At 31.3% G+C, this 27,690-nt stretch overlaps 1 protein-coding gene across 3 annotated transcripts in view; it reads left to right on the top strand.

Moving 5' to 3' along the window:
* The window catches only part of LOC118195921 (diuretic hormone receptor-like), a 693,583-nt gene that overhangs the window by 607,038 nt on the left and 58,855 nt on the right, over positions 1–27,690 (top strand). For all 3 annotated transcript variants that reach the window (XM_085817027.1, XM_085817020.1, XM_085817021.1), the window contains 2 exons: positions 419–533; positions 21,890–21,956. In XM_085817027.1, the coding sequence (XP_085673153.1) occupies positions 419–533; positions 21,890–21,956 (182 nt within the window). The remainder of the gene's footprint in view (positions 1–418; positions 534–21,889; positions 21,957–27,690) is intronic.

Genomic DNA, 27,690 nt, shown 5'->3' with positions numbered 1-27,690 from the left:
ATGTTAGTGTAGGATAATAATTAAATAATTAATGAAAAATCAGTGCGGTGAACAATATGAATTCTGGGTGAAATTTCCTCTGCACTGAAATGTTTCGCTGTAAGATTTTATGTTGAATACTTGAATTTGCATAGAACTTGAACATTTTACATGAAATATCAATTTTTCTCATTTATAATTAGCATATATTTCCTCGTGTAATAAATCTTTTGCGACAATATATTTTCAGTTTGTAATTTTTCGCATGTTTTTTCGTATTTCATTTTTCCTGAATTTTTATTTGTATTCTTGAAAACAGAAAAATGTCTTTCTGTTTTATTAAATACACGTATTATTAGAAATGTATTTATATGTTTTCTAAATATTTACTATGTTTAAAGCTACCATAAATTACTTATAGTGATTTTATATATTTCAGGTCTTCCAGCCGTTGTGGTTTTATGCTGGGCGATCGTAAAAGCTCAATACGGACAAATTGCTATTGACCCTGCAAAAGCTCAATTTGAACAGACAAGCGATTTTCCACTTTACGTGTAAGCAGTTTTAAGAACCGTATAAAAAGTGTTTACATAACATCTGCGATATCAAATGTAGAGAACAAGAAAAAAAGAAAGAAACTTAAAGAAAAAAACTTTGATTTTTAAAATGGTCAGAGCTTCAGTTGCCGCTTTTTATCCATCATTTAACATATATGTAATTATTTACCATAAACATTAGTTCTGAGTTTTATTAACCATTATAGTTTATTAACCATATAGTTAAATTTTTAATATGTATTTCATAACTGCTTGATTTTTCTAGAAATACGAAAATTAATTTAGCTTTAAAAAATAGCATTTATAGCAAACCTTATATGAGTTCCCGAGTAACTACCATGAATCTGTTCACAGCTATGCTTTCAAGGGAAACCTTTAAGCATATGCATGTTTCTATAGGAGACGTGCTAACAGTTTTTATGATTAAAACTTAATTTAATGGCTTCTAACTTAGAATTTATGAGAATTATTTATTTTTCGAAAGTAGAGATCTGAATGAACTATCTACCTATTCATAAGATTTGTTATCAGGTCTATACATATGTGTTTGACTCGTAATTGGCAGGTTATGTTTTGCAGTTGCTTAGACTATGTAACTGCTAATTCTTAATTATCAATAATTATTTTAATTATTAGACAACTATTTGTGTGTTTATTAAATTAAATCCAATAAAGTCGATATGTTGCCTATCACAGCTTAATATTAATAGCAAAATTAACAAAATTAGATTTTACTGTATGTGACAATAATGATTTTAATATTTAAAGTGAATCAGGAAACTTGATTTAAGTGCAAAGTGTTAAATGCAAATGAAATAGCAAACCATATATCTCTTCATCAAAATCGTAATGAATTTTTATTTCTTTTCAGAATATATACTTTTTTAAAAAAAAAACGGTGTTGTAAAGGTTTAAAAAAAATCTCTAGTGAAGATTTCGAATACCAAGATGCTGAAAATATTGCTTCTGCTGGTTAATAGTAACGAATGAAATGTCAGTGATGTAAGGATTAAAGTAAAGTAGATAAATGACGCCAAGAAGGCCCATAGCATTGAATATAAAATTCGACGAAATATTCGAAGCATATTTGCTGACATAGATCCCTTTTAAATTTATATTTTCTATCCAAATTAAATTACCTCTAAACGTTTGACCAAATTTAGGGTATAACTGAAAAACAGATGTTTTTTGTTTGGGCAACTTCTCTGTGTTAATCTATGCAAAGCAGCTGTAGTTTTTAAATTTCTAGCTAGTTTTGAGCTTGAAGATGTAAAGAACTTAATCAAAAGAGAGAAAGAAGCTATCTCGGTGACTATAAAAGCAAAAAAAAAATATTAATTGAGAAAAATGATTGCGAAATGTTGGAGTAAATTGATAAAAAGCACTGTTAAGAAAAGCTGTAAATTTCGCGAAAGTTTAAATCTAAAGCTTATTTTTAAAAAGGGAAACCCGAATAGTATTTAATTCACGTATTAAAGCTTTGCATAAAAACCTTTCCAATAAGAAAACTTTTCCTTTTTCTTCAAAGATAAAAGAAGCTGTGAGGTAAAAAGCTGCTGTAATATTACGATTTTTTAACCAAAGGAATTCTTATGATTTTGACAGCTGAATTAATGGCCGGTGAAAGGAATGTTTTTGTCAATGGTAGTATCTTTTAATTTATTACATTTGTGGGTAAATTTGGATTGTAAAAATATGATTTGAAAGATGTAAAGAGTAAAAAATATGTTTTCAAAAGATAAAGCTGAAATATTAAGGAAGCTGTTTACATGCTTTATAAAAACAATTATTTTTCCATCATTTCCCAAGAAATTTGAAAAGTACAATATAATGCAAAGTATAATTTTGCAGAAATTATCGCATTACCCCGTGCATAATTCTCTTGTGCCTAAAGTTTAGCGCATTCCGTTAACTAATAGAAAATCTACTGTTTGAATCTCGAAGAGAACATAATTAATTTTTTACGTCTCCGCTCTGAAAATTTTGATGGTCTCCACAGTTAAAAAATAAGAAACTTTTTTGAAGTAGGAACTGATGTTAGAGTTTTATTTGTTCTGAATTTAAGTTTTTAAGAAAAATAAAAAAACAAGCGCTGTTCTTTGCAATTAAAGAATTATAATGTGTATCGGACCTGGCTTTCTTTTATTTGTTGTCGTCGTCTGGTGGTGCCATCTCAAACGGCTAATTGCATCACTGAGGTATTTATGATCTTGTGACTGAAACGAGGTCTGCTGTGTAGAGATTACAAATTGAATCTCCACGCCAAAAGTGCACTCAAGACTCAAGAAGCCAATGTGTCGATCGGTTCTTCATTCCGAGAGCAGGTTGTTCTCCCAATAGCCGCATTGGCTGTTTCCGTCTGCAAAATATGCGAGACATAACAAGTACACAGAAGAAAATCTCAATTATACAGAGCTCTTTAACTTCTTATTAAAACGACTACTCTGTTTTCACAAAACTAAAGGTTTTGCTTAGTTTGAAATCCCACAGTCATTACAAAAGATCTACTGCATTCTCCATTCTCCGGGAGATGGATTTCTCTCTCTCTTTGGTGACATACATTGGCCATCATTCAGTTCTTCTGTAGCAGACATGTTATGGAGCTATCTGAAAGCTGATCACTCTACCTGATATTAGTAGTCCTAAAAGTGCTGTTCGTCTGAAGAACGTGAGTAGGACACTATACGTTGAATTGAGTAGGACACTATACGTTGAGTAGAACACTATACGTTGAATCAAGGCGTAGGAGATGACACCAATACCTTGACTGCCACTGAAGATGTTGCATGCCAAGATTTATGCCAAGTTTATGCCCAAGATGTTGCATAAAAGAAGAAATACCTGTTTGTAAATCCAGGCTACTTTTATTTATATGCCAATAATGGGGCATCCATCTACTAGAGCGGATTAGCCAAAAACTCATCTTGGCCAACAACTCATTATCAAAATTATATTTTACAAATGGGTTTGCATGACGTTCTGGATCGGCCTTTAACATCAATACGAAGATACACCGGTTGAATAAGCCTTTGAACCGGTTACACGACCAAGTGTCAGGAACAGAAAACATGGGCATGCATTGTTTAGTACTACTACGTGAGAAATTTTAATTTAATTTTGCTCTGTGCACAGAATGAAGATACATGTATTTTAGTGAATCATGAAAGTCTAATGCTGGGATCGAATAGCTATTCCTGTTGGAAACAAAAGCGACAGGACTAAGAAAACAGGAAAATAAATTAATTAATGAAGTAATATAAATATAAAATGTAAAAGAGACTGTTGGGGTATTTGTGAGAATATTCTAGGTTATTTACAGAGCGAAGTAGCTGAGAGCGCATATCCATAAAAAAGGAAGAGGAGAAACACAGGAAAACATGATGCTATGCAATTCATACATATATGGATAATCCTGTATAGATAACCACAAACACGCATAATGATAAATTGGCAACATTGGCACTAAACGGAGTTGTGAACATGGCCAATAACCGTATTTCTAAAATACGCATAAAAACAAAGTAACGCATTGTTACTGGAATAAATAAAGGGAAGTTAGAGAAAAAGTTGACATCACACTTGAAACTTGCTGAAAATGTAAGACGCTGATTTGTGTAACTGTTTTCAATTGCATTTATTGCTGCGTAAAATAAATGTGTTATTCTGCTTTGAAACTAAGCAGTGTTAACTGGCGCACACTCTAATTTAAATAAACTCTAAACGCTATATTATAGTTTCTGTATTTATTACAAATTCCTAAATAGCTTGTTTGTTCATTTCATTTAGGACTGAAATTAGATTGAAAAGTTTTCAATTTACGAAACATTCTTGACTGACTGTTTAGTGATGACTCTAACTTTGTACCCATTCCCGTTGAATAAACATTGTCTATAACCAAAAATGGTTGACATAAAAATTTTCAAAAGAACTGGATTGAAACATATAAATGATAGCTTATATCTGAAATTAATTAAATGCATATTAACGGGAACGGATAATATAATACTACAAAAAGCAATTTAAACACTTTCTAAAGTTTTACAATTTCTCTTTTCTTTCATATCTTTTTCCTGACGTTATGACATTTCATCTAAGAAAATTCTTATAAGCTCACAAAAAAACTGTTGATCTTTCTCCTTATTTATTCGGGCTTCTCTTTATTTGTTTCTTCCTCTTTTAAAACTCCTCTTCTCAATATTTTTCGAGCGGAAATGGAGTTTCCTTGTCTTCGTGCTAAAAGTTTTCAAAAAATGCTCTTTAAACGAGATACTCATCACTCAAAATTCTTTTCTCTTATGATTTTTTTTGAAATTCTGAGAGCATTATTTGGGATATGTACTTTATCCAGTAAATCTAAAGTAATCAAAAGAGACAATGTAAAGATAAAAATATGTCCATTCTTTAAATGAGTTATATCTCTTCATTCTCGGTGTTTCATTGAATTGTAATATGATTGTAGTAAAATATTTACAATCTAGTAGTAATCATAAAAGATTTAAAATAAGAAAGTGTTTGCATTTTATAATACAATTTTGCTTTCTTGTTATCATTATCTCGCTGCCTTACCTAGATTTCTTTCTTGCATTCACAGCCAAATTTACTTTATTTACGGCAAGGTTTTGTTCGCTATTCGCTATAAATACTCTATTAAGAGTAATAAACTAAATTAAATGAATGTATCAGTCTAAAGAGATTTAAGTGAAAACATTATCGGTAATCAGTTAGCGTAGTCATAGATTCCTCACGCAGTTAAAAGCAATTTTATGGTGACATATAATTTGCAATTACAGAATCTAACAGAAATAAAATTTACAAAGAAAAAAACGGTATCTAACAGAAATTATTTTATACGATTTACGGAAAGAAAATTTGGCTGAATTTGTTAATTACATAGCTGTGATTCCTATATTCATAACTTTTAGCATCCGCAATTAATCGAAATTAATTTATATAAAGTTCTTCATAACGAAAGGTTTGCTTTTACCTTAGGGATCTCTATTTATGTTAATAGAATTTAAGCTCTTAACACGTAACAGAGCGAGTCAAATTTCCCTTCTCTGGAATTGGCACTCAGACCGTTTTCCTTCTAAGTTTTACTCCATGGAGTTTTAGTCCATTGAGTTGTTTGGTAGAATTTACGATTAGTAGAAGAAGTCAATATAATGTAATGCTAATCGCTTAAGCGTTTCTACCCATTTTTTACAGAAATTAATTTCAATCTTCTAGCGAAAAGTCAGGCAAGGTTCAAGAGCAAAAGAATCAATAACGTAGATTAACTCAAATGACAACTAATCTAACAATTAAAGTGCAAACTGTATAAAATAATAATAAATATTAAATATAAAAATGAACAGTTTAAAAAATCTGAAAACTTTCAGATATTATATTACACCCAAAGGGGCGTTTTTTCACGTTTTGTGTGTTACCTTTGTTTATTTAATCTCATGTTCTTCGCACTTAAAGCATAAAATTCAATTCAACAGTAATATCACAAAACATTTTAAAGACAATTCGAGCGCTGGAGGTAAAAAAAAAAAAATTCCGTTTAGTGTTGCCATTGCTCGCTTTGAAATCGTTGAGATTCTTAATCAAAAACTCATAAGTGCTTTACAAAATATGAAATAGTTAATAAAACAGATTGCAAATTTGAGCTTTCAGATGCCTATACTCGGGTGGAGACGTAAGTTGTTCAAAATTTGATGAATCAAGATACCGTTGTTTTATCATAATGCGAGAAACATACATACATTTATGCAGATTCTTCATTATTTAATTTCTTTAAGTATAATACTAAATTATTTAATTTCTTTAAGTATAATACTCTAATATCTGGTGGCAACAATTTAAAAAGTGATTCGCCTCGTATAATGAATTAACGCAAAATTCCAAAACGAAATTAATAGCCCTGTTGGGCAAATTGCCCCAATAATAAATTAATAATAATAATAAATATATATAAATAAATAATAATAATAATTAAATAATTAATTAATCAATAAAATAAATATGTAAGGATTTATTTTTTTATTCTAATCAGTTATTTTGTATTCAATACCTTTTCTGTCATTCTCGCTTTCCGTTTTCCTGCCAGATTGCAGATTTAAGTTTGCGGTTGTTCAAATGAGATAGAAAGAGAAAATACTTGAAAAAAGGTTTAGATTAGGAATCACAGCGTGTCCCGTCTGCTGAAGGCCACGTTACTAGCTGATAGTTTTGACTGAAGTCTGACTCCGGGTTGCGGTATTCTTGCCATTAGGCTTGACACGCTGACATAGGTTTGAGCCAAAGTGCAAAATATTAATTCTGTGTAATTTTTGGCTAACTTAACTTTGTTTTGGTTTGAATTCATTACTTTTGAGTTACATCACAAATGCTGGTTCGTTTTGTAAGCACATGAAGTGCATGCTGCTAAATTACTGAGTTCTAATCTGTTTACTGGACATAGCGATAAGTCGTTTATGTTCAGCCAAAGTCTCAATTTAGTTTATGCTTCCATAGAAGGTAGAACACAGACTTTTAGCACAAAAGGCACTTCTAGTACGGAAGGTAAGACTCTGAAAATAATGATAATTTTATGTACAAAAATTTGAGTTTCGATGATAACTTTTAAAAATATAACGATATATAAATTATCGGAGATAAAATAATGAACAAGAAAATACTAAAATCTTTATGTTGCCTTTAATTTTGCCGTAATTCGGTCTAGCAGTTCTGTTCAAACGTCAGATTTTAACAAGATTTTAGCAAGTTCAAGAAGAACAACATCCGAAGGCTTTATTTTGTTTTTGTTCTATTTCTTTGTTTATGTAGTTATCTGCAACTTAACGGCTGAAGTCCGTCTTTCCAGATCCCTAAAAAAGGAATAGAAACTATTTTCATATACTGTACTTTTTCCAATCATTTTCAGGTGAGGTGCATACCATTTGGGTAACACATGTAATTAATTTCATACAAAATCTCGTGTTGGATGGACTCACACTTGTTGCTGTTTAGAATGCAGCAGCAAACATTGACTATTCCTCAATCAAAATTTCGAATAATACTTCATATTAGATTATATACGCGATATATTCAGTCTCTAGTAAAAAAAAATGCGAACTAAAATCATCTGAATCCTTCCTGTTAAGATGTTGCCATTCGTCTCCATGCAAATCATCAATGCGGTTTTCTTTATCGTTAAGTCTTATTGTTTCCAAATATATATTTTACCTTAAATTTTTATTCAGCGTCAGTGCAACTACCCTACCCTAAGCGAATTACGAAAATAATTTTATTTGATCTTGTCAGTTTAAGCATAATTATTTTCAAATAGTATGTAAAAGATTTTTCTCAAATGCGCTTACTACCTACGTTGGTGATTTACTATATTTTACGATGTTTCATTAAATTTTTCATTTCTGTAGACTAAATATGGATAGTGAGAGAATTACGTCTCTTTCACAATACTGTTTTCGTGCAGCAATATTAGTCTTAGAGATCTCCTTAAAAAACAAAGCCACTTAAGCATAAAAATTGAATTTTTATTGAAGAAACTAATAGTCTTCCTGGCAAGATAAATATCTATAAATAAGCCAAGAATAGAAACAAAAATAAGGTGACATTCTCCTTAACGTATGAGGAACGTCACAATTCCCTCGCAGAACAAAATCTAAAACAATATTCACCGAAAAGAAAGCTAAACAATATGCAATTGATCGAAGTACTAGATGGAACCGTTTCACGATTTCTTACAGCCTTTTGTTTATAGATTTCTTGAAGACATGAAGCTGAAGCTTCTTGAAAAATGGCTCCTAGATCTTAAAAAATGCGTTTTCTAAAAACTTGCTTAAGGTGGCTAAGTTGGCAAGAAATTTCCAGGCTTCACTAACTTGATGATTAAATATTCGTTAAAGCCCAGAGAAGGATCGCGCACGTATTTTGTTCTATTGAGCCATCCTTGCAATTCTAGCGTCACTTAATTCGGAATTTAAAACTCTACGATATAGTATGCCAAATAAACGCATACAAACACAGCAAATAACTGCAAATCGAAAATTAAATAAAATGCATAATTAACGTAAAATTAGTATACAAAATGTGCTATTCAAAAGTTAATAAATAAATAAAAATGAGAATAGCAAATATACAACAAATTAAAAACACATAAGAGCACAATTGTAAACAAATATATACTAATATTAAAATTAATGTGCATCGTCGTGTAACAAATTTATTTTCTACATCATGCAAGTTTTTTTTTCCTTTTTATACGATTTGAAAAGATTACGAACTTACATCTACTTTTGCTTTCTTTAAGGCTGTGGGATTCCAACCTTTTCTCTAACAGCTAAGTGTGTAGGAACCTCGTGAACTGGTAAGCGAATAATCGCTTTAGTTTAGGAACAGAGATGTAAAGTCAAGAAGGGTTAATTAACTTTTATTTCCTAAAATAAGAATTTAACAGTCGGCTCCTTTCTCAGAGCGTACAGAAAAGCCTCCACTTGGGATTGAACTCAAGAGTCCTGATAAATACAACTTAACTAATGCTTAACTAAAAAAATATAGCTGAAGCTATCAAAATTCTAAGTAGTTGGCCTCTAAATATCAACTAAACTGGCGAAGCATCAAGGGCCTGAAATACGGCCGAGCGTAGTAATAGCTTAGAGAGAGCGTAGCCACAAGGCAAACTCGCGTACTCAGAATCTCTGACTCTCTAAGGAAGTTAGTGGAACTTCGACTTAAATATCGCCCCTACTTATTTACATTAACCGCGATTCTAAAAACACATTCTGGTAGGAAATTTTAATCTGAAACTAGGAGGGATAGGAAAGTAGTTTAACTAAAGATAACTGTTAAAATCTTAGGATAAGATACAAGATATTAAAAAAACAAATGATTTGGGACTAAGAAGTTTTCAATATGTTTTGAAAATTTTAGTGGCAAAATATCAGACGTAAGTTTATCAATTATAACTTTCTCTTCGTTTCATATAATTAAAAGTATAATCGCTAAACTTATGCCTTCATGTAAACCCCGTTCATAAATTTGGAAGTTTCAGTTACTTTATATCCCATTTCTTGAAGAAACCTGAATGTTAATAACACTTTTATTCAATCCTACATGATGTTTTCTGTTTTAGCAGCAATTGATTCAATCTAAGTAAAAGTGGATTTTAGTGAAAATGTCTACGCTTCTATTTTATATTTGTTTAAAAATGATAATTTAATCTATTGTAAAATATTATTATCCAAATACCAGTAGCTTCGTAATGTGCATAGTTACTGAAGTGGAAATACCTGAGCTGTCTTCAAAGGCACTAGATGTAATACAGCTGCTGCTCTAAGACGATGCTAGTTTGCTTATCTAGCTGTGGCAAAGCATATGACTAAGACTAGGGATGCCCTTGGGGTGGATCTCTTAAGGGAACTTGGCTCCTATTTAAGCTACTCATAGAAAAATAGAGAAACCATCTTTTGCGAATGGCATCATTTCATTCGCCGACTGCACATGTTAATGGCTGACGTCACGTGATGAACTGTTACATTTGAAATTTTTAGAATGTAGCAACGGGATGTAATTGCCTTAGTAACCAGGTGTAGTCAGAAAAATGTTTGCATGTTTAATGTAGGTTTTCATGTAATTAAATTGTGTTTTGTTACGAGTCATTCCATCTTTTCATTTTAGGAGCTACCGAATTAACTTTGGGTATATGTTCTTTATTGTGTTACTTTATCAGAGCTAGCCTTTATTTCGAAAAACGCAATACCATCTATGCAGCCAGCCTCTTAGTCGAGATTCCAAACAGATCAAATTACTAACCTCGGCAGTTTTGACGATATCAGCAATCCTAAGCCCTTGAAATAGTAATTCTTAACAATAATTCTGTTTTCAACATAACGGCCTTCCAAAAGCACGTAATTCAAATTTACTTCAGTAAATTAGGGATAGAATACTTTTCTTGAGGTCTTCATTCGATTGTAATTAATAAGAAAGTGATCAAATCTGAGGAATTTTTATTTCTATTAAATCTTTCAGTTTTACTGATTAAAATTATTCCAGTATTATAGGGCTTCATATTCATTTGGTATAGTCAGTATACTTCTACTGTTAAATACTTCGGCATATGTGTTAATATTAACATCAAAATTTAATTCTCTGCTTAATATCCATTCAGAATTTTATACGTTTCTGACATGATCAATTTATTTTGCAAAAGGAATGTATTTAATACACTTAAAAATTGTGATAATTACTAAATAAATATTATAAATTGTTATTAAAAATATTTCACTTCGCCATGATGTTGCTTTAAGCTTAGGTTCCGTAGAATCGTCTAATCATCTCTAATTACTGTGCAGAGACATTAGGTATTTTTTAAAACAGGAGATGTTAAAAATGAGAAATGCCTTCGCCGGGACTCGAACCACAGATCTCTCGAATACGCGTCGAGCGTCCTGACCACTACACCACGAAGGCGGGAGAAATACCTCATAACTGAAACAAAAAAATTATCGACAATCTAACAGCTGTTCTGAATTTTGAACTGCAAGATTCATGCAATACGTAAAACTTTATTCGTAGCTGAAAAATCCATAAAAATTAAAAAAAACACTTACTTTTCATTAAAAATGCATAGAACAGGATGTTTCTAAAATAATGCAACAAATGTTAAAGGTTGATAGAACACGCCGACGCAATGACGTTTCGCCACACAATGCATGGTTGCAAGAACAGAAGTAACTCACAATCAGGCTAGTTTATAAAAAGCGGTAAAACCTTTTCTGTTAATAAATAGTGCTCCACGTGGGGGGGCGGTTCGAACTAAATTCTGATTTCTTATTTATTTAATTCATGAAATATATCATAAGTATCTCAAGATATTTAAGGGTTACGATTCCAACAAAATGTACATCATGTCTTCAAGAATCGTTATTTTGAGACATTTCCTTTTATGCAGAGATGATTCAGTTTTTTAGATACTTTTCCAGGATTTTATTATAACTATAAAACTGCAAATTTGTTGAAGTTCCTGCGTAGACTCAAAATAGTAAACTCAGTTTGTATTTCTTTCCTGTATGTCACAAGAATCTCAGTTTTACATGCCTCCAAGAAATATATGAATGTAGAAGTCTGTTACTGGAAATTTCTAAAAAACGCCCGAAATTCTTTCCCTCCCTTGAAGCGTACAATATCCCGAAGCATAACCTTTTCTCTCGAAACACCCAGCCAAATAATACCCAGAGGCAAATTCTATTTCAAAACTTCCTTGCATTACATGCAGTTTGAATGAATACAGAAGGCTCCATTCGCAGTGCAGTAGATGTTATTTTTACGGATCTGGTGGGTAACCATTACATCATTCATTTTATTTTACTTTTATCTACATTCGCATTTTCAAGTTGGCAATGCGAAAGAAAGAAAGAACTGGCGAATCAAAACATTTCGAACCTTATGTGCTATACTTCTTTCTCCAATCCTCAGACGAAACAGAACGAAAAAATATTGGTTATTTTTATCGAATAGGAAAGATAAGGTGATCAATCACACTTGTCAAAACATGTGTTCAGTGAATTCTGATAGAGGAATTCTGGGGATATATATTTCTAGCTCTGTAGAAAATCAACTGTGACTACGGTGATACTGAATATTCAAGACAAAATAAAATATCGCATATTAGTGAACGCAGTTATGAAATCAATACTAAACGTCTCCAATAATCTGTAGTTAGAAAGTCTTAGGATTGTGGATGACCTGACTTAACAGTCATCCTTAATTCTAACACTTTCCAATGAGACTCCCGACTGGGAGATAATTTTACGTAAGGTAATTCATGATTAAATAATTAAATTAATGATTTGCTGTACTACAGTATCGCAACTCTATAGTCTTAATAGCACGTCTGTCGTACTTAGCGTTAGCATATTTTTAAAAGAAAAACAGTTATTACAAAAGGTAGATGTATTCTGTATGTTCTCATGTGTACAAACAGGATATATTTTACCCATCATTCCAAAATGAAATATTATAAAATTTTAAAATGCATATTTAGAAATAATATGTTTTGTTTTCTTTTTTGAGGATTTTTCTCTTTTTTTTTTTTTTTTTTTGTCACGGCACCATAAATGTGCCTTTATTATTATAATCCTGGTCACGGCACCATAAATGTGCCTTTATTAATATGATCCTGGTCACGGCACCATAAATGTGGTGTTGCTGGCCGTGATCGTATAAAGTGTCGATACTAAGAATATCACGTACAAATTAATTTTGCGTAAATACTTAAACTAAAATTTAGTGTTTAGTACATTGCTTAATCATTACTAAATAGATTAACAAGACTTACCCACTGATGCATGCATGAGCCGATTATTTTCTTTTTCCAATCTCATATTTATTTCAATACACATACTTTCTGGATTAAATAAGACACATTTATCACACATATATATAAATACTCAAATATCATAACTTAGATACACGCAATGCGATAACTCAAATGGAATGTTCGTGGAGTGCCGACGCGTGACTATTCGCGCAATCCTGTTCCATCGAATAATTTTGCGGTTGAGACTTGATCAATTCTATCTTCATATTATCGCGCTGTCTGGTTACACACTTATAAGCTCTTCTTTTTTCCTTTTACATTCATATGATTCTTACACACATCGCACATGGTGACACATTGCTGATCAAGCACATCTTGAAGTCGAACAGTTACTTATATTCTGCTTGCGCGTTTATTTTATTCACAAATTCCACACACTTGCGCGTATATTATATTATTCACAAATCAAACATCTACTTTAAGTACTGGATTTCTTCATTCTGCTTCTTTCTCGGCAAAATTAGACAGGAACAAATGGCGACTGCTGAGTGTGTGTGGCCCGAAGGCCCACACACTCGCTAAGCTCGACGTCAGGCAGCAAGCGGGGAAACAGGAAAAAGAGAGAGAGACAAACCAGTCCTTCCCGTATTTATACCTTTCGACGCACGTGCTCGCGCGTGATAACGATACAAGAATCGATGTAGTCACACTGTTCTCACAATAAGGTGACTATCTTGTTGGCCGAGGTTGGTCGTCTTAGAAACACTTCACACCTAATCACTTTATAATTCCTTTTGTATAAACTCACGGCACGATCACGATCATAGTTGTCAATAATAACAGATACTTATATGTTATACTGAATTATACCCTAATATTAGTAACAATGATTCAGTTGTGTTCAAACTAAATGTAATATGTATGTAAGATAAAAAGCATGTAATACAAAATTATATTTTTATACTAGCAATAACCTACTTATTCTCCCATCTATTCTAAAACTAGTGATGCCTTTTCTGCATTGCGGAACCTAAACTTTGACGCATCTAACTCAGAACTTGAACTCAAAATTTCGAGAACTGAAACATGTCTCTTGGTGATTCGCCATACTGGATAATGCACACTTTTTTTGCTTCTAACTCTCTTCCCGTCTTAGTTTAGCATCTGCTACCTATTTTTCATTGTTCTAAGAATCTAATCTGTATAAAACTGAGGGGTGCACCCACAATGATGATGTGCGATGAAAAGGAATATGTATCCTAAGAATTAATTATCAAGGAATAAAATTATGTGGGGAATTTATGGCTACGTCTGTCTTCGAGCGCCATCTGTCTAACTATGCATTAAAGCCTCTCCAAGTTATTAAAAGGCAAAGAACATCACTAGTCCATTGCAGCTTTCTCGAAGTCATCTTATTAAATATTGTAACTATTCTATTCATTACTGTTCCGAGTTACAATTAAATTCGACCTAAAAATATTCTTCATAACATATCTTTCTCTTTGAAGAGCAAACCAGGTTTATGAATATAAGATTAAAAGTAGCCATCATTTTGTTGCTACATTCAACGCAGTGCCACAGATTCTCAAAAACGGTTGAAAAATTTTTCCTAAGCGGCGAAACAACGCAAAAAGCCGGAAGCAGAATGTATTAATGCCTTACGGCTACAGTTAGTTAATATACTCGTATTCCATTAATGAAAATATCTCCAATTTTATTCATCTTTATAATTAAGAAAGGAATATTATTACACATAATATGGACATTTTACGTTTTGGAGTTATGATGCCGCGTTTTTCATTACCATTACCAGAGTTACATAAGTAGCTTATGACGATTACTAACTTAGAGATGAAGCAGAATGACTAATTATAAGTAGTATATTTTAGGAAAGGTCGAGAAGAGGAAATTGCTAAATTGAAAAGGAAAGTATTCAGTTTAGTATTCTAGTGTATTATTATATTGCCAGATGTTTTAATTATAAATTGTATGTTAAATTGAATTCATTTTCTATTCGAGATGTAATTTTCAAAACATTGATATAGGAAAGAAGTTGTAGACATTTTGATTTGATTTAAGCAATTCCTCCACTTTATTCTACTCTTTGTTGTACGGCATTTGTCGCATTCAGTAGATTGCGTGCATTTCGGTTTGATAAAAGGAATAACTCAGAGTTAAATTATCTTTCACACATTTGCAGATATGTATTAAAATATCGAATGAAGAATTAAACGTTCTTAAATTTTACAATATTATGAGGACTTCACTGGGATCATCAAAACCTTATGCGAAAAATATGGCATTCTTTTCAACGCAGTGACTAACGTTTTGGAGAATGAAAGCATTTTGAAAAATGCCGCAAGAATATTGCATCCGAGATACAAATGTTTGTAAAAATGTTCCTTCTCTAATGTCGAAGCAGTTGTCTAAAATGGTTTGAATATCACAGGATCCAGAACATGTAATTCCAATAAATGATGCAGTGTTACACAAGAAAGCTGTTGACATTTCCAAATGTTAAGAGCTTTTCTGCAAATAGTACAAGATGACTCGAAAAACGCAAAGCTGAAAAACTGCATTTTGTTTTCGATATGGTAAGTCAAAATTTAAGATACATTCGACAATGTGTAGAGAGAATAGTAAAAACAATTTTTGCCCACACTTTCTTGAAGGGGATAACAACTATGGATGAAATAAAACTGTTGCCAACGTTTGACTAATAAAACCATAGCATTTAAGAGCGAATCTTTTTATTGTCGAAACGTTAAATAAGTAGCTTTTAATTAGGGTTATTATGAACTGGAAGAAAAGTTGTCCTTATTGATTACAGATAAATAATTGAATCTGCTTTACTTCAAGAATGAGGAATCTCTTCTCATGCAACACAAATCAAGTAATAAAATCGTAGATAACTGCCATTCTGTTCAAAGAGCGCGTTGAGCATTTAATTCAGTGAGTTTCATGATAAATGCTGTATTTTGCTATAGTTCTATATAATACTGTAATCTTCCAAATCCTCCATTTGTAAAATGAGAATTTTTTTTCTGAACACAACAGCTAGAAGGACTAGAGCATTACCAAGTCTATAAAATCTTTACCTAGGAAACGTCTTATGAGCAAGGTGGTCGATGATTGTGAAAGAATAACAAGTATGATATAATGGTAACAATTAAGTTGCTTTCAGATAATTGAGATAACGACTTTATTCAAGTCACAATTAAAAAGCACATCAAGCTGTGTATTATAATTAGGAATATTATGAATCCAGACTCTGTAAATGGATAATCTTAGCCAATTCGCTCAGGAAAATTATTGATGTCTTTTTTTTTTTCTTTTTTACGTTCATTAAGGGAAATGTTTCTGTCTGTGGAAACTTTATACATGCCAATATACTGGAAGCACTAGACTTATTACAGAATAAAGCAAAATACTGTTCATACTGTTCTCGGAAGACTTAAGACAACAGATGATTGTTTTTACTTCCTTGGTACGAAGTAAAAAGGAAGTATTGTAATCCCAAAAAGTTTCAGGCAGATTATATTTCAACGAAAATATCCATTTTGACCGCTATCGAATAGAATTTAACGATGTTTTCGCGTGATATCTGTACGTACAGACAGAATAAAAGACTCTTTTCCTCCAAAAAAATATAAAACTGCTTTAAAATTAATTCTGAAGAGAATTTTTCGTGGCGTCTGTACGAACGTATGTATGTACGTACGTACGTATCTCGCATTACTCAAAAACGAATAGCCTCAGAACGTTGAAATTTCGTATATAGGACTACTATGACATGTAGATGTGCACCTCGTATTTTGGTTGCAATCGGCCGCACAGAACACATATAAATATATTTGCATATATATTCACTCCACTCTGTTACCCGGCTGAGTAATCCCAGTTTCTTTACTCTTATATGATTGTAAATTGTACATTTTTTGCTTTAAAATGATTGAATTATAATGCTCTTACCTTCCGGTTAAGAATTTTATGCCTTTCGTAAACCTGGAAGCAATATTTGTACAATCATCAACAAATTAAAAGCTGTTTAAGTGCGGTTAAGTTTTAAATAACATGGTGGACATATTCGTTTACATTTGAAACAACAAAAAGTAGATTTTTTACCAATCTAATGAGACTAAGCTTCGCAACTACAAAAATAACGCTTTCATTTATTATTGCGAATAAAATCATGCTTAATCCTATTTTGTAGTTTTTTCGAGGAAATAAGTGTTTAAGATTTAATTCGTAATTTTTAATACCGATATTTTGAGTTTTTATGTACTACTTCCTTGTACAAAGTAAAAGGGAATTATTGTAATCGCGAAATGTTTCAGGCAGCATATTTCAACGAAAATATCAATTTTGACCGCAATCGAATGCAATTTAACGATGTTTTCGCGTGATATCTGTGCATAAGGACAGAATAAAAGACTCTTTTCCTCCAAAAAATTATAAAACTGCTTTAAAATGAATTCTGAAAAAAACTTTTCGTGGCATCTCTACGAACTTATGTACGTACGTACGTACGTAAGTATCTTGCATAACTCAAAAACGACTAGCCTCAGCAGAACGTTGAAATTTTGTATATAGGACTACTATAACATGTAGATATGCACCTCGTATTTTGGTTGCAATCGGCCGCACATAATATATATAAATATATTTATAGATATATCCACTCTGTTACCCGGCTCAGTGATCTCAGTTTCTTTACTCTTATCTGTTTGCAAATTGTACATTTTTTGCTTTAAAAATGATAGAATTATGTTGTTCTTATCTTCCGGTTAAGGTTTTTATGCCTTTAGTAAATCTGTATGCAATATTTTTAGAATTAGTAACAATTTTAAAGTTGTTTAAGTGCCGCTAGGCCTAATAATTGTTTTGATGGTGGCCATTTCTTGTTTACATTTGAAACAGCAGACTAGTGGATTTGTTGCCAATCTAGAGAAACTTAGCTTCGCAAAAACAAAGATAACGCCTTCATTTATTATTGCAAATTAAATCATGCTTAATTCTTTCTGAAATTTTTTCGATGAAATAAGCGTTTAAGATTTACTTTCTAATTTTTAATACATATATTTTGAGTTTTTATGTATTTTCGCATTGTCGCGAAGTGAGAACTGAATTAACTGAATGAGAAATACTCAATCGTCTGTGAAAACTGTTTCTTTTTTGTTTTGTTTGCTTAATTTCTTTTATGCATCGTTTTAGCTTTATTACAGTATTTGAATAGAACATGTGGCAACGATTAGATAATTCTTTGAATAATATAAATTTTGTGCATTCTGAGTTATAATATGAACGAAATATTATGCTGTGAAGTGAACCTAGCGCCAGAGTGTCGCTATGGTACACAAAAAGAGTGAATTTTAAAGAATGCATTTATTCTATTGTTGTTTATGCTCTGTCGACGAAGTAGATTTAATTCAATCGAATAAGTTTAAATGAAATGCAAGAAAAAATGCGTATAATTTAATATTCCGTACAAGGAAGTCATGTGTTGTACACATCAAATTTTTATTCTATGTGAATATAAAACAGACAATGGTCAATTTTTTCATGCAGTAGTTTTAACTTTCTGAGAAAGGTGTGAAATTTTCTATCTAGATGTAGCGAAATGGTGTTACAAGGGAAAGCTGCATAAGATGTATTCGATTTGATCGATAAATTACGTGAAATAACGCATTTTAAAAGTTAACTTTAAGTCAGTGATTAATTAGCTAACAGGTAAAACAAAATTATTAATACACTGAATGAAAACCATTCTTCTGCGGAAGTCGATATTTATTATAAATAATCAGAAAATTTATTAAAATAGTAAAACCTGCTCTTTTGACTAATAATTTAGCTTATATAGTTCATCATTAACACTCGTTAAAAATCATACCAGATTTAGTAAATGGCAAAATTATCTTTCTTGCATCAATCTCAGTAAACGTAGGAACATGTTGCTGCCTAATAAAATCAGCACCTTTTTTATTACTTTGATTTCGGTTGTTCTTTTTATATAATATTAAAGGGTAGGAAGCAGAAAATAAGCTTTCAGGTGTTTTAAACTACTAGAGTATTTATACAGCTTGTCGAATTTCCTCGATTCCATATACCTTTCCCAAAATCATAAAAATGGCAATGGCAAATACATGATCATATTTTTATGCTAGAAGAAGCTTTTCCAAAGAAATTTATTTACGGAAGATAAAATGTCATTACGAAATTAGTTTATAAATTAATATCATTGCAACACTTTTCTGTTTACCATTTTCTCAAATACAATTAATACTGTTTTCAGACTTTTTTCCGGTATTATTTTATATTAAAGGAAAAAGGTTTCAGATTTAAATTACGTGCAAAGGATGTTTCTTAACATGTTAACCTTTATTTATTAAATATCATGTTCTTCGCACTTAAACCATTAAACCATAAAATTCAGTTCAATAGCAATATCGCAAAATAATTTTAAATTGAGCATATCTTTAGAATTTCCGATACACAGTTGTTTTTTTCTGTACAACGTTGCCGTTACTCGCTTTAAAATCCTTGAGTTTGTTAATCAAAAATTCGTTAGAGGTTTACAAAATATGAAATCGATTGTAGGGATTTATATTTATTTTAACTAATAATTTAAATTTTTATTTGAAACTTTCCTATAAGCCTTTTTCCCTAATTGTCAGTGCCAGAATAGTTAAATGTTGTAGCGCTCGTGAACGAATGCAAATTTTCCATTTTGAAGGAAGTAGTTATAAGCCGAGTTTCGGTAGAAGAAAGAGAGATTTAGGCTCTAGCTGCCGTCTCTGCCGTAGGTACGTTTGCTTATTGCTGGTTCAAGTGGCTTAACTGCATTGCTTTGCTGCCACTAGTTTAGAAGGAGGTTAAAGTTCGGGATCTCGCTGAGGTCTGTAGGCTCACGTGTTAATATTTCAACTTTTAGTTTCAATTAACTGACTTTCAGTTACCGCCCAAGTAGAGGCGAAGTTTGTTAGCGGCGATTTGACGCATTGTAAATTTTAAAGAGTTCATAAAGGGTACGTGAACCCTTCTCCTGTGTAGTTTCCTGCTACTCCAGTATACAGACAGAAGTTTATACGTTGGCTTCTACACGATAATAAAACTAATTCCAAATTTAAAATGTGGGCTTCCAGATACCCATATTCGCAGTAGGATTACTTTATTCAAACTTAAATGGCTCTAGGTACCGTTGTTTTATCACAATATGAGAAACCTACAGACATTTATGCAGATTCTTCATTATTTAAATACTTCAAATATAATACAGGGCGATAATATTTGATGGCGACAGTTTGAAAAGTGAAACGGACATTCAGGGTGATTTGACGCAAAATCGCAAAACGGAAACAATAGTCTCTCAGGGACAAAATCGCTTTGGACTAATAATTTTGATTGATTACTTTGTTTTCAGTAATATGTGCTGAAATCTAAATAATAAAGAAATAATTTTATCCTTTCATTTTTGATTTTACTTTTACTGGCAATATCTTATTAAAGCATTTTCAAATAAAACTGTGATTCTTTGATCGATTTTGAATTGACTAATTCTTTCTTGAAACTGATTTCAATAAAATTATGCATATCATACGTGTTATTTTTTCATATATACTGCACGTATTGATAGATGTGGGGATTATTTTAATTTTCTAATAGTTATTTTTAATTTTGAAACATCTTCCTTTAAATTATTTTTTCCACTTACGTTTTATGTAAATGAGGTAGAACTAATATTTAATAGGAAGTTCAGTAACTTCCGTAGAAGAGCTCAGAAGTTCTCAGTAGAGCGTGTTCTGCCTTCGGACAACGTGGTTGACTATCTTACTACGCGCGGCCGTAGTCTTATGTGCCCGCTAGTATTCGTCGGTGAGGTTTAATTACGGGCCAACTTGCTTAGTTATTTCTGTACAGCTTCGGATAAGTTTTAGGTACTCAGAATTAAGTTAGGTTCTTATTTTCTATCTTAAATTAAAGCCCAAGGGGAGGCTTTACTGGAAGCCCGAGAGGGGCCATCTATATTATTATTCTTTGAATAGAATAAAAGGGTTTTCTAACCCTTCCTCGGATTTTGCCTTTACAGTTGTAAGAAGACCAGCGAATAATCGTAGACTCTTCCCCACGATCCTAGTGACAAGGACACGTAATTTAACTAAACCTTTATGACTTATACACGTTTTTAGTACAAAGCAAATTCTCCTTATGCACCTATCGATCGCTCATCAACTTCCATTACCAAATTTAAAGCAAATTATGACAGACAACAGTAACACAACTGTTTTTCTGTACTTCTTTCTTTAGTTTGAAAATTTCTTTACTGCATTAGTATATCACCTCAGCCTTATTATTATGCTGCTAAGAAAGTTTTCACGTTTTCATAGTTTCTGTGGTACTTTGTACCTTTGGTCACAATTCTGTGACAAAATTGCTAATTTTTTAGCAAGTTATATTGCTGCACACTCCCTTCACGCCATAATTTAGCTTTGAATGCAACTAAATGTTTTATTCTGTACACTGTGCTGTTCTTTCCGCTTAATTCTAAAAAGGTATATTGTCTCCATTGAACTATTAATTAGCTTTCTAATATAGTCTACTAAAGAATGTAAAATAATAATAGTAAAGAAGATAAACTATTTAATTATCAGAATGAAATTTATATTTTAGAATTCTTTATTTATAGAATTTTAGAATTGTATTATGTAATTAACTAGAAACACTGACTTCTTTCATCAGCAAATTTTAGTTTCTTATTCAAAAATTATTTTATTCTAAGTAAAATAATTAAATTCTAAGTAAAATGATTTTCCTTTAAAACCATAATCATAATTCCTTTAAAGCATTTGTCATTGATTACAATGAATCGCTAAATTTTATTCATTAAGAAAATAAAATTATTATTTCTAATTATAAATGTAATAATTTGTTAAACTGAACAGAAGAATTTAAGAAGCTTACTCAGTTTTTTATATTACATATAGTATATACATATATATTTTTCTTAACAAAAATAGTTTCATTTCCTTTTTTCTTCTTTTTTTGTAAATAGGTGTCCTTGGCAGAGCAGAGACAGTTACGATTACATCTTTATGTGCCCTGTAATTTTAGTCTTGCTCGTAAGTATAGTTCAATTTATTACTGATTTTAAGTCACTTATTTATGAAAACGTACAGCATTGAGTAATTGTTATTGGCCATTGGTCACATATACACACACAAAAAAAAATACTTAAATAAGAAAAAATTAAGCTCTGTAAATTGAAATTCAAATTAGGTGCTACAAGATGCAATAAAATGGTGGCAATAATAAATTCAAAACAAATTTAAATATCACCCTCATTCTGATAATAAAGAAATAGGATAGATATAAATATTGCAAAATCCCTCTGTATCAAGAGTGTAAAAACAATCATATACAAAAACGTCATGAAAACTATCATTTGTGTTTAAAAGATGAAATGGGAAAAGACTATTTGTCATTCTTTCTTAACTTAGTAGAAGAAGCCCTATGCAGGACGCAAATCAAGCCGCTGATGAATGATCTAGGGCAGCTATTCTCAACCGGTGGTACGCAAGAGGAAAATAGATGGTACAAAAAGAATCAAATTATTTTTAACTATGCAATTCAAAAATTAAATTCCCCAACAACCTGTTTAAGTTTTTCTTTAACTCTCTTAAATGTATGCGATCTGAGCTTTGTTCAAGGTCAGTAGCCACTCATAGACTTCAGCGAAGTAATCCTTTTTTTTTTTTTTTTTTTTTTTTACAAATATTCTTTAAGCCAAAAACATTAAAAATTTTGTCATAAATGATGTTTTCAAAAGAAGTGATAGTAATGGATGTTGCATTTAATAGGACATAAAATTAAGTGCCTTTAAAAATATAATAATATCTCATTAATTCTTTTAGAGTTGATAGATTTATTAGCTTTTCTACATTTTATTTGGCCACCACTTCCGGGCTGTAATTGCCATATTTTTAGTTAGAATAATTTTTTGCGTCGATTTGCTGTCTCTAACAGTAGGTATTTTGTCTTCTTGTTGCTTTGTATTCCTTACGTTTCTACTCGATTTGAGAATATCGTCGTTTGTTTTTGAAGAACTCATAATATATTGTGCATTTAAATATTTGTGAAAAAATAATAAAACAAACCTAGATTTTTCAAAATGCAAAGATGGTTAGGATCGACTAAATGGCAAAGCGATGATTCACAGGTGATGGATCCAGGACAATCTACTACCACTAAGAATACTAAAAAGAAAAGAAACATTTTATAGAAAATAAAATTACAGTTATTTATCATTTGGGATTATTTGCAATTGAGAGGAAATGGACTTTCAACCTCAATGTAATGTTTGCGGTGAACTATGTAAGTATGAAACCACCGTTTCTTAACGGACATCTTGAATCTCAGCATGCGAATTTAAAGGATAAATCTGAAGAGTATTTTAAAAGGAAATTACCGTAGTTCAAATATAGTAAACGAGTAATGAAATGTTTTGTTACTTCAAGTGAAAACACTTTGGAAGCTAGTTACCTAGAAAGCCTAAGATTTGCTGGGACTGGTCAGGCTCACAGTATTGAAGAATATTTTATATTACCAGCAGCTAAAGATATCGTTTTAACATCATTCTATGAAAAAGCGGCTAATGAATTTAATGACATTCCGTTATAAAATGATACAGTGAGTCGAAGAATTCATGAAATGGCAAATTCCATAAAGGAGACACTTGTTCAAAAAATAAAACACAGTGAGTATTTCGCACTGCAGTTGAATGAAAGTACTGACATAACGAACTTTGTTCAATTATTAATTTACATACGTTTCTAAGAAGATACACGAATTGCCGAAAGGTATTTATTTTGTGCATCTCTTCATGATAGAGCAACTGCAAATGAAATTTTAAAGTAATTGACAATTTTATTACATTATTTTCAAAGTAATTGTAATTATTTTCAAAGTTATTAACAATATTCCCTTGAATAAGTGCATTACCGTATGCAGTGACGGAACTCGGGCTTCAACAGGAAAATATTCCGATGTTATTTCTCAAATAAAGAAAAGTCGCACCTGAAACTAAACTTACTCATTACTTCATTCATTGTGAAGCTTTAGGAGCCAAAACAATCCCCGAATACCTTAAAATAGTTTTGAATCAAGCTGTGAAACCAGGCATAAAGAAGTTGATCTCTCTTAAACAGGCCCAAATTTCACACTAAATTTTAGAATAAAAGTATAATAACTTCAATTTTGTTAATTAAAAGTCAATTTTTAATGTGTGCATATTTAATTCAAATATCCAATAAGTCTTTCAAATGGCTAAATATTTATTTTTTAAAATTTTTCTATTGAGAAATTGAAAAATAGTCATTGTAAAATATACTGATGGTACTGAAGTTTTTGAGTATTTGTTTAAATGGTACACGTTAGTCAAAAGGTTGAGAACCTCTGATCTAGGGTATCCGAAGATATGAAGAAATTCCCAAACCAGGTCTAGCGATTTCTGGCTGATAATTCAACCCGTACGTGACCTTGAGCTGTCTTACGTGGATTGAACACGCTGCGGAGCAAGAATTTCTTAATGCGATGTTTTAGTTGCAGATTACTATTTCTGTAGAGGAAACAAATCTGAAGGATTTCTTCCAAAGAATCTCACCAAACATGCAGCAACATCGAGAAACGTAGGTTACTGTTTCAGACATTTCATCATAAAAGCGCATAAATCAATAGCTTAGATTTCATTTCTCACGATAGTCTGGTAGAAAGTTATGTTGATACAGTGGCTTGACCTAAGAGCTTTGAATTGAAATTTCAAGCAGTCAGCCACAACTGAAAAGCTTCCTTAAAGGCCTGCTAGAGCTCATGTTTAAAAGAAAGTGTTTAACAAGAATGCTCTTTTGTCTTGCTTCATAGCTTCTCTTTATATACCAATACAGCAAGAATTTAGAGAAAATGTTAAAGGGAATGCCAAGTTCTAAAATGTCTTAAACTTTCCCAACAGCCTGTATATGGAAAATAGCTGTGAGGAGAAAAGGAAGCGTTTTGCGGTTAATCTATAAAGATGAGTTATCCTTAAGCTTTCACACTTAAGTGTGCATTTATTTTATGGTGAGATAGCGGTTGGAAATGGGAAATACTATTGTTCGGGATTTTATAGTAACCGATAGATTTAATATGTGTATCCTACTCAAAAATTTCCAGTTGTAGTTTTGCTCAATTTCTTATACTCCCACACTAGATCTTATGCCAAGATTTTTTTTTCTCGACTGACACTGCAAGCCACAGTTCTAAATAAATATTATTCAGACTGGTTTAGCATATAGCTGAGTTTGTTGCAAAATAAGTAAACGCTTTACAGGTGATAACTTCTCAAATAGGAAATTACGCGTTTCACAAAACAAAGTTCTATGAATTATCCAAACTTAGAGGTTCAGATGAGAAAAATCTTCTTCAGTCTAGTCAAGAATTTACAGTCTTGCATTAATTTCAAAAAAGTGCACTGCAGGAGAAACTATTAAAATATTAGAATGTTCTTTTAAAAATGTTTAATATTTGTATGCTTAGATAATTCATTGTCCAAAATGTTTTATACATTTTCTTTATTTTACATTTATCTTGAGAAAAATAATTGAAACGACAATTTTTCAGATATTTAATAAAAATTAAGGGAAACTAGAAAGCATATTTGTTTTCTTTTCTCTACAACTTTGGAATAAATGAATTTCAAGCAGATATGATTCTTTTTTATGCATATATATCCTGGAAGTTATAAATAAACCATTAGTTATTTATCTGTTTTGGATTCATAAATGCAAATTGATAAAGTATTTAATACTTTATTTATGTATTTCTGTAAACACATGCTGCTTTCAATTACACTAAATTGCGTAAGGGAAGAAAAGATAAGAATATTGTTCAATGCGCTTAATCTAAGAATTATCTATGATAATCAAATCTGTTTTTACTTCTTTTAAGATTGATGCCTGATTGTAGTGTTTATATTTTACAGTATTTTCCTCTTGTACCTGCATGTGTAAAACAAAATGTATATAAATAAGAAAGGAGAATTATTATATTGTTCTTTGATATCTATCTGAAATTTCTGATTTTTTAAATCACATATTTTGCAGCCAAAAACATATTTTGGCTTTATCTTACGGTCTGAAGTTTCATTAGAAGTTTTAATTTTCATTTTATTTTGTCATTCACTTTTTACTTCCTTCTACGAAGTAAAGGAATTATTGTAACGAAAAAATTCGGGTATCATATTTCAACGAAAATATCCATTTTGACCCTTATCAAATGCAATTTAACGAGTTTTTGCGTGGCACCTGTACGTAGAGACAGAATAAAGGACTCGTTTTCCCAAAATGAATTATAAAATTGATTTAAAATGGATTCAGAAGAGATTTTTTCCGTGACGTCTGTACATTCGTATGTATATATCTCGCATAACTCTAAAACAAGTAGCCTCAGAACGTTGAAATTTTGTATATAGGACTGCTATAATATATGATAGTGCACCACCCTGTTTGGTTTAAATAGGTCGCACCCAAGCTATATATATATATAATAAAGTTTTCAAACAAGCTTTCAAACTTGTTTGAAAGCAAAAAAACTTTTCAAACAAGCAATACCCAAATTCAAAAAAATTAAAGAAATTTAAAGAAAAGCGAACATAACAGAAGAGGAATTCCATCAACTTCAATGTCACTCCTTCAGAAGGAAGAACATTGAAATCTCTCTTCCACAAAAATCCTTGCTTTTCTGTATCCATAATTAGCCGATAAACCATTTCAGTGTATTTTAATTATAATAGTTCACCCGAAAATTCTGGCCCCTCCCCAAAGCAAGGAAAAAACGTAAATTCTATTTAGAATCTTGTATCTTAAATAAAGAGTATTCTAGTTAAAGAATCAAAAACGTAAGTGAAACAATAAAATACTTCAGTTAAAAATTCAAATCAAATTTTACCTTTAAACAAATAACATATAAGCCAAAGAATTTAAAACGTAAGTGAAATTATAACAGCTTTAGTGAAAAGACTTAATTGAAACTCATAAGATGCAATTAAAAACTTCAAGCATTTTCATTAAAACACAATCGAAACAATGAACATCGGTACAGTAGTGACGTAAAAGTTTGCCATTTTGGCTTCGTTGGCGAACTTAAAACACCTTGGCAAGAAAGTAATTGCTAATATAATGCAATCGCTACAGACTCTTACTCGGCTCAATGAGCTCAGTTTTGTTATTCCTTTATGTTGTAAATTGTGCATTCTTTCTTTAAAACTGATTGAATTATGTTGTTCTTATGTTCTGATTAAGGTTTTTATGCCTTTAGTTAATCTGCATGCAATCCTTGTAAAATTATGAACAATTTAAAAGTTGTTTAAGTCCGACTAAGCCTAAGAGAGCAGCCGTATTTATTTCCATTTGAAACTTAGTAGAATGGTGAATTAGTCAGTTTGTGAACCTTCAGTGTCATTTTGCCAAATGGGACCAAAGGTAAAATTTCAGTTTCATACACCAAAAATCTGCCTTCTTGCCCGCTGGCCGAATTGTTTTTTTTTTTTTTTTTTTTTTTAGGAGAAACTATAATTTTAATTGTAGAATGAATTTTTTAACTGTTTTAATTGTATTTATTGTTTTATGTTTTTCTATATTTTTCAAATTTGAATGCAGATGTTTTGAGTTTTTATTTTGCCTTGTCACGAAGTGAGAACTGAATTAATTGAATGAGAAATCTATCTCTAAAGCAGAGGAGATAAGTTTGAATGAAATGCAGCAAAAAATGGTTATAATTTAATAGGCAGAAGGAAGTCATGTGGTGTCCACATCATATTTTTTA

The sequence above is a fragment of the Stegodyphus dumicola genome, chromosome 1 (assembly GCF_044657685.1).
Source record: "Stegodyphus dumicola isolate Sdum_Otavi_A_Nest chromosome 1, ASM4465768v1".
NCBI lineage: Eukaryota > Metazoa > Arthropoda > Arachnida > Araneae > Eresidae > Stegodyphus > Stegodyphus dumicola.
Note: the sequence above shows the minus strand (reverse complement) of the source record. Positions and strands in the feature narration are given on the sequence as shown.